At 39.6% G+C, this 12519-nt stretch overlaps 1 protein-coding gene across 2 annotated transcripts; it reads left to right on the top strand.

Moving 5' to 3' along the window:
- Window positions 1-454: 454 nt before the first annotated feature.
- Window positions 455-10995, top strand: LOC144195458 (ras and EF-hand domain-containing protein-like). 2 transcript variants are annotated; one of them, XM_077715114.1, is made up of 18 exons: window positions 455-739; window positions 1599-1955; window positions 3295-3441; window positions 3518-3608; window positions 4615-4710; window positions 5430-5507; window positions 5600-5715; window positions 6358-6426; window positions 6510-6576; window positions 6813-6892; window positions 7170-7473; window positions 7770-7910; window positions 8022-8169; window positions 8474-8555; window positions 8626-8740; window positions 8937-9044; window positions 9492-9568; window positions 9919-10995. In XM_077715114.1, the coding sequence occupies exons 1-18, from the start codon at window positions 540-542 to the stop codon at window positions 10016-10018; spliced, it is 2376 nt and encodes a 791-aa protein (XP_077571240.1). In that variant the 5' UTR covers window positions 455-539; the 3' UTR covers window positions 10019-10995. The 2 variants fall into 2 exon arrangements, with proteins under 2 accessions (XP_077571240.1, XP_077571241.1); XM_077715115.1 differs by lacking the exon at window positions 455-739 and adding an exon at window positions 1460-1514.
- Window positions 10996-12519: the final 1524 nt, after the last annotated feature.

The following is a 12519-nucleotide window of genomic DNA, read 5'->3' as shown; positions in this document are numbered from 1 at the left end:
CTTTGAAACAGATGACATGGAATAGCTGTCCCACTTAATATTTCAAGCAAACATCAATCATTTTGCTGGATTAAAACAGATATCAGAGTTTCCCATGAATTTTGCGTAACCCCAAATGACAATAAACGGAGAGTTTGACCTACTTGGCTTGAGCTCAACAATTATTCTAAATGCATTAATCACCATTACCATTATTAAATTAAAAGTTACACTTTCAAAGAAGTACATTTGTGCTGACTGTGTATTTCGTGTAAAGTTAAAGCATACAAGGGGGAAACTATGATACTGAAGGGGCTCTCTAATATTGGTTTGCCTGCAGGGTTTTATCCAATTACTTCATCATGGACTTTTTAATAGATTTTTTCCCAGGAGGAGTGCCTACATGTGATGTGGGATAAGAACCACATGGGAGGGAGGTCTCATAGAAAATGCTAACGGATCAATCTTCTTGTTTATTTGCTTTTTTGGAATGTTTTGAGGGACACGGATGGCGGGAAGTGTTAGGTTTTTTTAAGTGAAAGTCCAAACAAGGGAGAAAGATGGCAACGGCATCGGCGAGAGCCTTATCTGAACGTCGGCGGAGCTCCATTTTCAGGAGCCGCGAAGAAGAGGATTGTGGAAACCTGACAGGGAACGACAACATTTCCACTTTTATGGACGTCGGCGGGGGCAGAAGAACATTTCCAGATCAGGAAGATGCAATGGAGAGCATTTCTATTGATGGAATTGTCAAACCCAGGTCAGAAAAAGTGATCATTAGAAAAATGTGCTTATCAATTTATAGATACAATGGAAACATTTGGTATGAAAAATTACATTTTCTGAAAAATTACTGAAAAATTACTGAATTCTGATTAGCAAGAAATAATACACAGACATTTTGCTGCATTATGATGATACGTTTCACCAGCAAAAATGTTGTGGGGCTCACCTCTATGCACAGCTTAGGGTCTGGTACCACTCCTCTCGAGGGGTGGCTGGGACCTCTTCCACTTTGGAGTCCCCCAGGGTCAGAGGCAACCAGCAGGTGTGGGCACCTTGTAAGACCTCCGCAAATCTACCGACATGCTTTTTCTCTTGAGGAAGGAGAGCCTGGGGACTCTGAGGAAATTTCTCCTATTGTTGGGTTCAAACCCAAGTCACTGAAAAACACGAATAAAGAAAAAAAAACTTTTCAGTGGAAGATCCCATAGGTGAATGACATTGTGAATCGGTTGAAAGTCAATCAGTCTTTTTATTATGTTCATTCTTTTGGAGCAAAATTAATTTTGAGTAAAAAAAGAGAGACTTGGAAAAAACTTTTGGCAACTTTTTTTCATAATCATCATTTTGGGGGGATAGTTTGAGTTGCCAAAATAAAATAAATGACTTTTTACGACTCCAATGATTTCCTAATTTGAATCCTTAAATTGAGGAAAAGCCCAGGGCTTGTGAACACGCCTCACACGCACACGCGCACAAACACTAACTCAGGTAACATTAGTTGTCAGTGGCTCACCTGTTCGCGTATCCACGTACGTACCTAAATGCAGCTTTAAGGTGTTTTTTGTTAGATTTGTAATTATTTTGTCATTTGATTTGGTCAATTTTTTTTCCAGCGTTCCGCGTCCCAAAGTGATGAGCGCCGAGGAACGGGAGCGTCTACGCGCGCTCTTCGACGCTTACGACGCGGACCAGTCGGGCAGCATCGAGCGCGACGAGTTTTTCACCATCTGCACGGAGCTTCACGTCAGCCCCAGCGAGGCCGAGCGCCTCTTCAACCGACTAGACGTGGACAAGGACGGGACTATCACGCTGCCCGAGTTCATCAGCGGCTTCCACGAGCGACACCGAATGGACGCCGATCCACCACCCCGACAGCAGCCGGAGGAGGAGGACAACGACGCGCGACATGGCGACGCCGCCTGGGAGGACTTCGAGGCTCGGCTGGGCGAGCACAGCAAGTTTATCCCAAAGTCAGTAAATACTGCGCTTAGAAATACTGCATGCGCAATTCTTTGTATGTATTTCAGAAGTACCAGTATACTGGGTTAACATCATTCATTTTTGGAACCGCTTATCCTCACAAGACACGCAGGGGGTGCTGGAGCCTATCCCAGCTAACTTTGGGCACCAGGCATTGGACACCCTGAATTGGTGGACAATTGATCGCAGGGCACAAGGAGATAGAAAATCATTCATGCACAAGCTCACACTTAGGGGCAATTTAGAGCACTGGTGTCCAAGTGGCAGCCCGGGGGCCAAATATAGCCCGCCACATCCTTGTAATCATTAGTTCATGTAATCATAGTTATGCACAACCAAGGGATTTTGAGTGTTCGACCTGCATGTTTTTGGGTTGTGGGAGGAAGCCAGAGTACCTGGAGAAAACCCACGCAAGCCCAGAGAAAAGAAATGCAAACGAAACTTGTTTCTAGATCGACAGCCTTAATGGATTGTGTTTGTTTGTGTGCGCACAAGCCCGGGAGGTCTGGCATGGGATGTATTTCTATGCTTTTTAGAGGACATTGATTGTCACAGTGGTCGGATGTGTGATGCACAACGTCTAAAGGCACCATCTTATTTTCTGATCAGCTGATGGGGAACATTTTAAAAGGGTGTTCTGAGAAAATTAAAGACACGCTTTTGTGTCTGTCGATGAGGTAAAAAAAAATGCAGCAACTTGAGGAAGGTGTAAAACGAGCATGCATCTTTCCTCTGGGCATACTTCGCAAAAAACACTTGACAGGTCTACATTGATCGTGTTTTTCGGTCATGATAAACATGCATGTGCCGCAAGCTGTTGACAGACGGCGGCCATGTCTGTGTACTTAGCCCGCCCTATCAGTCAACAAAGAAAAGTAAGTTTTGAGTAGGAGTGCACACACTACACAGGACGCAGACAGCTAAGAAATTGAATTGATTTTCTAACTAACCTAACTAACTATTCTCTTCATTTTAATTTAATCCTAAAACAGAAAGTCGGCACTCATGATTTACTTTCCCGGGCCACACACAATGATCTAGAGGACCATATATGGCCCCCGGGCCGCCACTTTGACACATGTGCTGTATACAGTCACTACTATACTACTACTAGGCGATATTTTCTATTATAAAGGCATATTGTGATACACATTTCAATATGTTGGCCAATGTTTGTCTGTCAGATGGATGAACAATAGAAAATGATGATTAACTCATTATTATAGGAGATTGCAATCCATTTTCATGAATTATATCTAGCTACTTAGCTATCAGCATATAGCTATTTTGACTTTATAATGATGAAGCGTTTGCATTTTTTTGTTGCAGACAAGAGCAAGTAGCGACGTTGTACCAGAACGTCAGCATGAACGAGCCTAGGCTGATTCCTCAGATGGAAAAAGTCCTTCTGAGCTTCATCAAGGAGATCAAACAACAGAATACGGAAATGGAAAATTTGGCACTGGCCATCAGGCGGTATGCGAGAGAGAAAGAGACACTTACCTACCTGTAGAGTATTTTGTTTTGAAGCAACATGCTGTTGTCTTAAAAGAGCGCAGGATCAAGCGTCCATGCAGCTCAGCGAGATGGAGGAGGAGATGGACCATCGTATCCACACAACTGAAAGGAAAGCACGTGAGCAGGTGAGGTCACTTCATTAAGTATTCATCAGTATACCAATGTACAAACAACATACATTAGAATTCAAATGATCCTGTCAATCTGTGACATGTGCCCTTACTAAATTCGGTATTTTACAACATTTCATATTGCGTGCAATATAAAAAGAAAAGATCTTTGTGAAAATAAAAATTAATTGATAGGGAAGTAGATTGCCATCAAATCTGGAGCAATCAAAGAATATTATATAAAGAAAACAGTTCATTCAAAAGCGGTCCAAGTTTTCCCTTCCACATGGCTAATTACTATTATACATAAAAAGAACTCTCACATATTTCAAATTTAAGTGTGTAATAAACATTAAGGTGACTTTTTTTAATCGTTCATAATTTTTTTTAAATTTGACGCAATACTAATTTTAATTTCTACACACAGTAATGTTGTGAACTAAAATTTCAATTGATTTTTGTATTTGAAATTTAACACTCTGTTTAAGTGATGTTTCACCAAGCAATTTGTTCAGCTCTTCCCTCACCTGGAATATTGAATTGTTCACATAAAATAGGCCTGATCCTTTACTGTAAGAAACATAACATATTTGCTCATTCAAGTGATATGAAAATGTGGACACTAAAAGAGTTATTTAAATTATAATATCTATCTTTAGGGTTGACTTTCATCTTTTTGAACATTGCAAAAATCACCATAATCTCATCAACCAGCACTCAAGTGACAAACGTTCAGGTTAGCAGTGAATTTTATCGGCAAGTCATGACGTATAGTATAATTGTTATCACTATGTACATAAAGACTTATGTAAGTGTGCTGCATTGAGTCAGCTGACTCGGAATCTGGTGCAACTGCCCAAATTGGAGGAAACTTCTACTGCATCTTATCGGTAGTTCTAAAGTAGTAACAGGTGAACGTGTCACAGGAATGACCACACAACTACACGGAATTCTCCCTCAGTTCCAAACATTTCAGAAATTATTAATGGCTATGTTGTTGTTATTCTGTGTGTGAATGCAGGAAAAGAAGCGAGGGGCAGCTGAACTGGATGATTTGCGAAGAACTTATGAGACAGAATTGTGCGAGCTACAGTGTAAGATACAAAGGATGCAAATGGTAACTAGTCATTGTTTTAATGTTACACGTTTTTGCGCTTTTCTCCGACTGAGAGCATTTTTAGGCCATCTTTTTGAGCTCTCTGTCACCATATATCACGATCTATGACACCATACTTGCAATTGTTTGAAAACTCTTCCTCATCTATCACCATCATCTTTTTTAATCTTTCTTCTTCATGACAGGGTTTGGCTCTGGCCTAGGGCGATAAGTTCAGCCTTTGCTTTAAAGATATATAGCGCCATCTAGTACTGTGACTGAGTATCATGACTAGACTCTGAAAATAAGACGACCCCCACTTTTTTAGTCTTATTGCAGCGCAAAAAAACATTGTCTTATAATCGGGTCTATACGGTACATGGCTATATCAGCAAAACATGCATTTTCCCCAAAAACGAGTATTTGCAAAAATATGAGTGGTATTATGTTTGTTTGCTTTTTATTTTTGAGTAAATAGAAAATAGCTTGATTTATGCACAACTATTGCCTTCTTTTAGGTCAACATTTTGTCGAGATATTGTACCACTTTGACCATGATGGCTATGAGTACTATATTTATTTATTAAATGCTTGCCTTAGCACAAAAAAAGGCCCTGGTCGTGGGTTTTGGTTAATGATAGTTTTGATGGTTTCTGACTAGCCATTTTTCCTTTCATAAGTTTTCCTGTGATAATTTTTGGGAAAATAAATGATTTACATATTTTAAATTTCCTGCACAGATTGAGGAAAAGTACAAGGACATCACAGTAAACGATGAAAGTCCGGCACTGAAGAAAAGGATCAACGAGCTGACGCTGGTAAGAGGGCTTGCAAGCGAAAGCCATTTTGTTATTGTTCTTGAATTGTTTTTGCATGATTGCATTTCTGCATTTTGGGTAACTGTGTGTAGGAGAACCAGAAGTTTAAACAGGAGCTGCTCAGGTCTCAGACCAAAGTGGCGTGTCTCCAGAGTGACATGGATTCGCTCAAGACCGAGCTCACTGACCAAAGCATCAACTTTGAAAGGTCATTACATAACCGTGCTTCATTTTATCTCACGTGCACATGGAATTGGTTGGAACAATTTAAGCCTCGGTGTAGGTTACTTGAAAATTCTCAGGGCAATTTGAGTCGGAGGGGAAAAAAAATGCCTCTCTGTGAGTGTCCTCTCCTTGGGAATGGGGGTGTTCTCGTTTTGTCACCAAGCGAAACAGGATATCCTGGAGCGAGGACAGACATGCAGTGTGTGGTTGCCTAGCAACACACTAGCTCAGACAAAACAAAGTGCCTCCGATTAGTTTCTCTTATCATAAATAATACACACAGCTGTTTAGTTGAGCCATGGTTGACCTCACTGTAACTGACATGTACTCACTAGCATGACATACAAAGTGTTCCAAAACTTTTGACCACATTTCGTAGGCTAATAATTTTGACAATTTTTGTTGGAGGTCATTCCAACGAAAATTGTCAAAATTATTGGCTTACGAAATGGGGTCAAACATTTTGGAACACCCTGTATATTATAAACCAAAATTATTATCTTTTGAGGTACCACCAAAAAAAATCTCTCTGAATTTGACATAATAATTCAGCATTTTCTGCAACATGCTAAATTCCCAAGACAGGTTGCTATTTTGTATATTCATGAATGCATCTCATTTACAGAGATGAAGAGCTGATGAAACAATTTGCTGATGAGCGAGACATCTTGGAGAGCCAGATTGAGGTCTTACAGTGAGTCACAAACACATGCATCAAAATGGCCAAGAAATTAAATATTCCTTGATAATCCTCATATTTCTGGGTGTGTCAAAAAGGGAGGCCAACAGAAAGCTCCATGACAGCAACGATGGTCTTAGAGCTGCTTTGGAGAGGATGACTAAGGTAGTGTTTAATCTCAGGAAAAGCCTTTGCATTCATTTTTCTCCATTTATTTTCAATGTATCTTATTTAACGAATTCTCATTACATTTACTGTAAAGAACCCAATTACCGGAAATATTGGTCCGAAAAAATAATTTGACAATGTTTTTTCTTTACGTGAAAGGCATATTTACATTATTTCATTATAAATCTATGAATATTTGATTATTAAAAATGTATTGTAATACTGTGTTACAGTCAAGCGGCAGCGCAAGCAACTCAAACAACAGAAACCGAAGTAAAAGCATCGGCTATCAGTCACCATACGCGTTAGACAGGTTAGATTCAATTTGTTGTTGTGATTTTCAGCACTTTTTCTCTATCTCTCTTGAATATTTATTTCATTTCATTTCAACTTCATGGCTCTGAAATATGAGCATCCACTGCCAGTTTAAGTGAATGTGACCTCTATTGTTTTCAATGGCAGGCAGTAAGTTAATTTTGCGACAATTCCTTGTCATTTTAGGTACCTACAAGTCACTACCTGTATATTTTGGAAAAAAAAGCCCTCTAGCCACACAAAAAATACCTTAATTTCTTTGATGTCTTTTCAAGGTTCTGCCAGCGTCCCGAAGAGTACTCCAACTTTGGCCGTCGTCCCAGCAACGATACGTTGGCCCTGGCGCTGTGCGACCCGGGCCTGAGAAGACAGAACAGCAGTGAGTGCGAGGAAGACAGCCTGCCCGAAATCTATATGGACAGCGGTTTGTCCACGTTGAGAGGCTCTCACGGCGGATACGACTCGGAGCAGGAGGTCAAAGGCCTGGAAGAAGAGGAAGAGGAGGTGGAAATGGTGGAGGAGATAGTTGGCAATAAAAAGGAGGAATTCACCACTACCTGCTTGATTGATGAGACAGAGGTTAGAGTTATTAATGTAAATTTATTTTCCTTATTTCTTGTTATGGTCCCTGTTTAGGCATTCTGGATGAATTACAACTATAAATAACAATGGTGGTGGAGTATAAATGGTCCACTGGTAGCCAATTAGAACCCCCTAGTGTTTTTTTTGTATGAATGCATGATGAAACCATCTTCACCACTTAAGAAGGCTGTCATATTTGTTCTTTTTTTTGTGGAATAGTCAATGTAGCCTACGCTCATCCACTCTCTTCTCCCTTGTAAACCATTGTCTCATTGTGTTATTTGACACGGCAGCCAGCAGAAACACAAGATGTGGAGTCCGCATTTGGCTCCGACAGCAGCTCCGTGATGGACTGGAAGCCGCCCGAACCCGTTCCGGCGCCACCGCTTGCCACTCCGCCCACTCGAAAAGTTGTGAGCGCCCTCAGTGTACACGTGAGAACCCTATGATTGAGAGTATACTTTTAGAGATCTTAAAAGGTCAAAATGAGCAAAATCTGAATGAGGTGGTGAGTGAGAGTATTGCCTCCTGATTGTTGTCCTTAGAAAAAGGACAAGGACAGCGACCTCGGGTACATGACATCGGAGAAGGTCTACAGGATCGTCATGGCTGGAGACTCGGCCGTGGGCAAGTCCAGCTTCCTTCTGCGCCTCTGCAAGAATGAGTTCAAACACAACTGCAATGCAACTCTGGGTGGGCAAAAGTTAACCACAAGTTCACACTTCAACAATTACAGACTTTTTAGATGTAACGCTTTATGGGACAGAGTTAGTATTTTCAGTGATTTTGGTCATATACTGACATATTAGCAATTTGTTTTTTTACATTATTGTACTTGTTATATTATTTTAAGCAGAAAAACACTGTTTACTTTCCAAATTAACACCCTAAAGGTTATAATTTTTTCAAAGTAGTTGTGGTTTCGGCATAATTTAGAATAAATTTATCATTTTGAAGATTATGGTTTGTTTATTTGTTGTTGTTTTTATTTTTGCAGGTGTGGATTTCCAAATGAAGACATTCATTGTGGATGGAGAGCCCACTGTATTACAAATTTGGGACACTGCCGGACAGGAAAGGTGTTTTATTCGTGTTTGTCTTTGTAAGCATACGTGAGTGACGTTATCATGAGCGTTTTTCCATGTCCAGATTCCGCAGCATCGCCAAATCTTACTTCCGACGAGCGGACGGCGTACTGCTGTTGTATGACGTGACGTGTGAGAAGAGCTTCCTGAATGTAAGGGAGTGGGTGGACATGATTGAGGTAAATAGCTATCTTCTGTCTTTTTTTTCACATTTTGATCTTTATTATATACACATTTCTCTTATTTCTTTCACAAGCAGCCGATGCGTAAGTATTGTCACTGAAGTCTTTGGTGTGTCGTGTGAAGAAGCTTTGATATGAGCTGTACTGAGATTAAGCAATTGAGTGTGTGTTTGTGTGTGGGGGGGAAAAACAGGACATGTCTCAGGTGGACGTCCCCATCATGCTGATTGGTAACAAGTGTGATCTCAGGCATGGAACAACCAACTGTGTGCCCACCAGCTATGGCGAGAAGCTGGCTATGGTGATGACTATTATTATTATTATTATTAGCCTTTTTTTAAAGTTGATCTACCAATATTCGAGGGAAATTGGCAAAAGAAAATGTGACCTAATGAACACAAAAATTGAATTTAGAGGCTTACCACTAAGAAGCCACCAGATGGTGTCCAAACATTATTATTCTTTGTGGGCTGAGCACAAATATGTACCACACGAATTTCAGACACACAATTAGTTTTCAGCGTCAAATTTCCAAATGCTTTAGGTAGGAGTACAAGGTAGAACGGATTTGTTATTGGTTGCTGTGAAGAAAGTGATTAATTATCATTTAGATAGAAGACAAATTATACATATGACTATTAATTTCGACATTCATCCATTGACAGCCAGAGACATGAATGGATTCTTTACCATTTCAAAAATGATTATTATTATTTTTTAAACATGATTATTATTATTTTTTAAACAGACCTACAACACGTTGTTCTGTGAAACCAGCGCCAAGGATGGCGCCAACATTTTGGAGGCGGCACTGCACCTTGCCAGGTAAAAGATTAGTTACATGCCCTCGAATGTACCCATTTAGAACATTATTTCCCAGGCAATGTGAGGGCATGTCTACGTTTTGGGAGTCAAAATACTATTAAATAGGCACCATAAAGGCAGTGTCTTTCCATTGCGGTTTTTCACCTATTGCGGCATGTCTTCTTACCTATTTACTGCAATAAATGAGGTATTACTGTAAATTGATTGGAAAGTGGGAAAACGATGACGAAAACGGGGAAAAAACATTGGTTGAATAAATAAATGAATGAGTTTTGGTTTCCTAGTAAAGTCGCAAGTCAAGTTAGCACTGTATTACTGCTCTAAACTCAAAAAGGTTTCTGTCTGGATAGGGAGGTGTTGAAAAATGCAAGGTTGGATGAGAAAAGTTACCAGTCGCTGCCCAAATTGGATGCGCCCAGGAAAAAGCCCAACTTCTCCTGCTGCACCTGATCGACTCTTCAGTCCTGGATTTGGGAAAACAGAAGGAACAAAAACTTTGGAGTTTATGAAGATATATTTAACAGTTATTGAACTTTTTGAAGGTCTTACCATTTGGAACTCTGCCACAGGATTATTTCCCTTCATTTTATTTTCCAGACCCTAAAGATGAGACATGAATGGTTTATGAAAGATGTACGTGAATATATGATTTAGGACGTTGTTTGTTTCTTCATTTTGGAAAAAAATTGACTGTTTGTTTCGTGACCACCAGGTCGAAATTCCAACAAACTGACTTTATTGCACAAGGGCTGATTGTCCACATTTTCACTTTGAAAACTTGTCTTTTCCAAATGATTGTTAATGATTGTTGCCTCTCAGTGTTAGCACCAGTACTATAGATGTGATGATTTCAGAAATTAAAAAGATGGATCCTTTTTTTTGCCCAATAATGCTGACAGATTCCTCCAAGTTCATCTTATAGCACAGAGCAATATTGGCATCTACTGGTAATAGGACTGTAGTACAACAAAGTACTAGTGAATTGGCAAGTACTTCCAGCGACTCTCTTTGTGTCTCCAATGGAATATTGGCAAAATTCCTACGAATTTTTCCTGCTTTTGGTTGACCGTATATTATCACCCAAAGGTCATCTCCACATAGTATGGAACCCAGATCTGAGTTATGAGGTGGGCATGCTACTCACTTTAACATTTTTCCGCCAATTAGTATAAGATAAACATTTTATCGAGATCCTCAAACCAACACACCAAAAACACCACTAAATTTGGAAAAATTTAAGGCAACCACTTAGCAGAAAATTGGGCCAAATTGTCCCAAAGAGGCATCGGTCCTCCGGACAGCAGATGTCCAGATGGTTGTATCGTGAGCATATGTGTTGTCATACGCCATCTTCAAGCCAGCCAAGCGGAAGCTATAAAATAGTGCTGGCCAAATTGGGGGAATATGGCCTTTAGTTGAGGGGTCAACCGCCCAACATCCCCAGCAAATTTGATCCACTTTGCCCAAATCTATCTCTAAAACTAAAACAACATTGAAAGGTCTAATTTGCATGTCTGCTGTGCAATGTCAAAACAAATGAAAACATCACTGTTTTTTTTTTATTATCCTTGACTGCTCTACTTTTACCATTATCAAGGATTTTTTGTTGTAACATATGTTGCTCAATTTACACCAGTAATGATTGTGTGTGTGTGCCAGTGAGCACAAGTGTGCACACACTTCCCCCATCTGTTGACATTGTCACGCGAGCAATGAGGCGAAACCGTTCATTTGTCAGACAACAGGTGGGGGAGCAGAATGGTGGCAAGTGGGGGGAGTAATTAGATGAACGGAGGACGGTGCTGCAGGAAGGTTAATGACAGTAATGAATATATAAATGTGGCCGAGGACGAGGCTCAAAGACCACCGAGAACTTATTCAAGCAAACCATAAAGTTTTTATAGTATGAAAAGATATCAGATTTGAATGTAATCTCTCAAATGAAATTTGGATGCTCGTTTTTGTCTTTTTGTTGTTGCTTTTAACTCCCATTACATTATTTTTTTATTATTATTTTTTAAGTCCTATCACACCACACACACCCTGCAATGTTGTTCATTCATCTTACAAAAATACAGTTTAAATATGTATTTTATATCAGAGTAAAATCAAGATGTTATAAAAACAATTGTGGTCTTTTTGAAGATTAGTATTAATATTATTTTGGGTACTTCTTATAACAAAAGAAAGCATCAGTATTAGATTGATATTAACATAACCTGCCAAAAACAATATTCATATCATACTATAACACTAAAGTAATCATGTAGGGAGGGGAAAAATATGAATATATTAGAGTAAAAACTGTTATAATTTGACCCAATCACAGAGTAGCATTGTGTCTCTCCCTATTGTTTCTGTTGTTTTTCTATCCCCAATAAGATTAAATGATCAACAATAGATGCATATACACGGGAACAATGGTGCACATGCACGCACACACGCACACACTTATCAAGTGATTAACTGTCAAACTGCACAGCCCAAGAGGTCACCAAAGGTTGCTATTGATTTACATAGACAGATGGAGAATCCTATTAGGTGCATGAGTGTGTATGTATGTGGTGGGGGGTGAGTGTGTGCAATTGTGTCTTGTACTTGGTGTTACCATGACGATAATGAGTCTGCATGATGAGACCACGGCCCAGTGAAAGTTCACGTCCGTACATGCTTATTGTTTTTGTGCACGTGTTTGCGTACCGTATAAATTTATCAAATTAGATGCAAGCGGGTCAATGCACTAGACTAGAAATGACATTGCTGCAGAAATATAAAGATACTTTGCAAACTTTTGTTCTTACCTTCCTAAGTAGGAAAAGATCTGGCTGCTCCTTATTGTCATGCATTTGCATCAAGTTGGATCAACTGCAGAAAAAGTTATAACAGTTATAAAGAATACATTTAAAGCAATATAATTAAACAAAACAAGTGTAAGTAGCTTCAAATGTAAT

Source organism: Stigmatopora nigra, chromosome 4 (assembly GCF_051989575.1).
Source record: "Stigmatopora nigra isolate UIUO_SnigA chromosome 4, RoL_Snig_1.1, whole genome shotgun sequence".
Taxonomy (NCBI): domain Eukaryota; kingdom Metazoa; phylum Chordata; class Actinopteri; order Syngnathiformes; family Syngnathidae; genus Stigmatopora; species Stigmatopora nigra.
The sequence above is the reverse complement of the archived record's forward strand: the minus strand, read 5'-3'. Positions and strand labels throughout refer to the sequence as shown.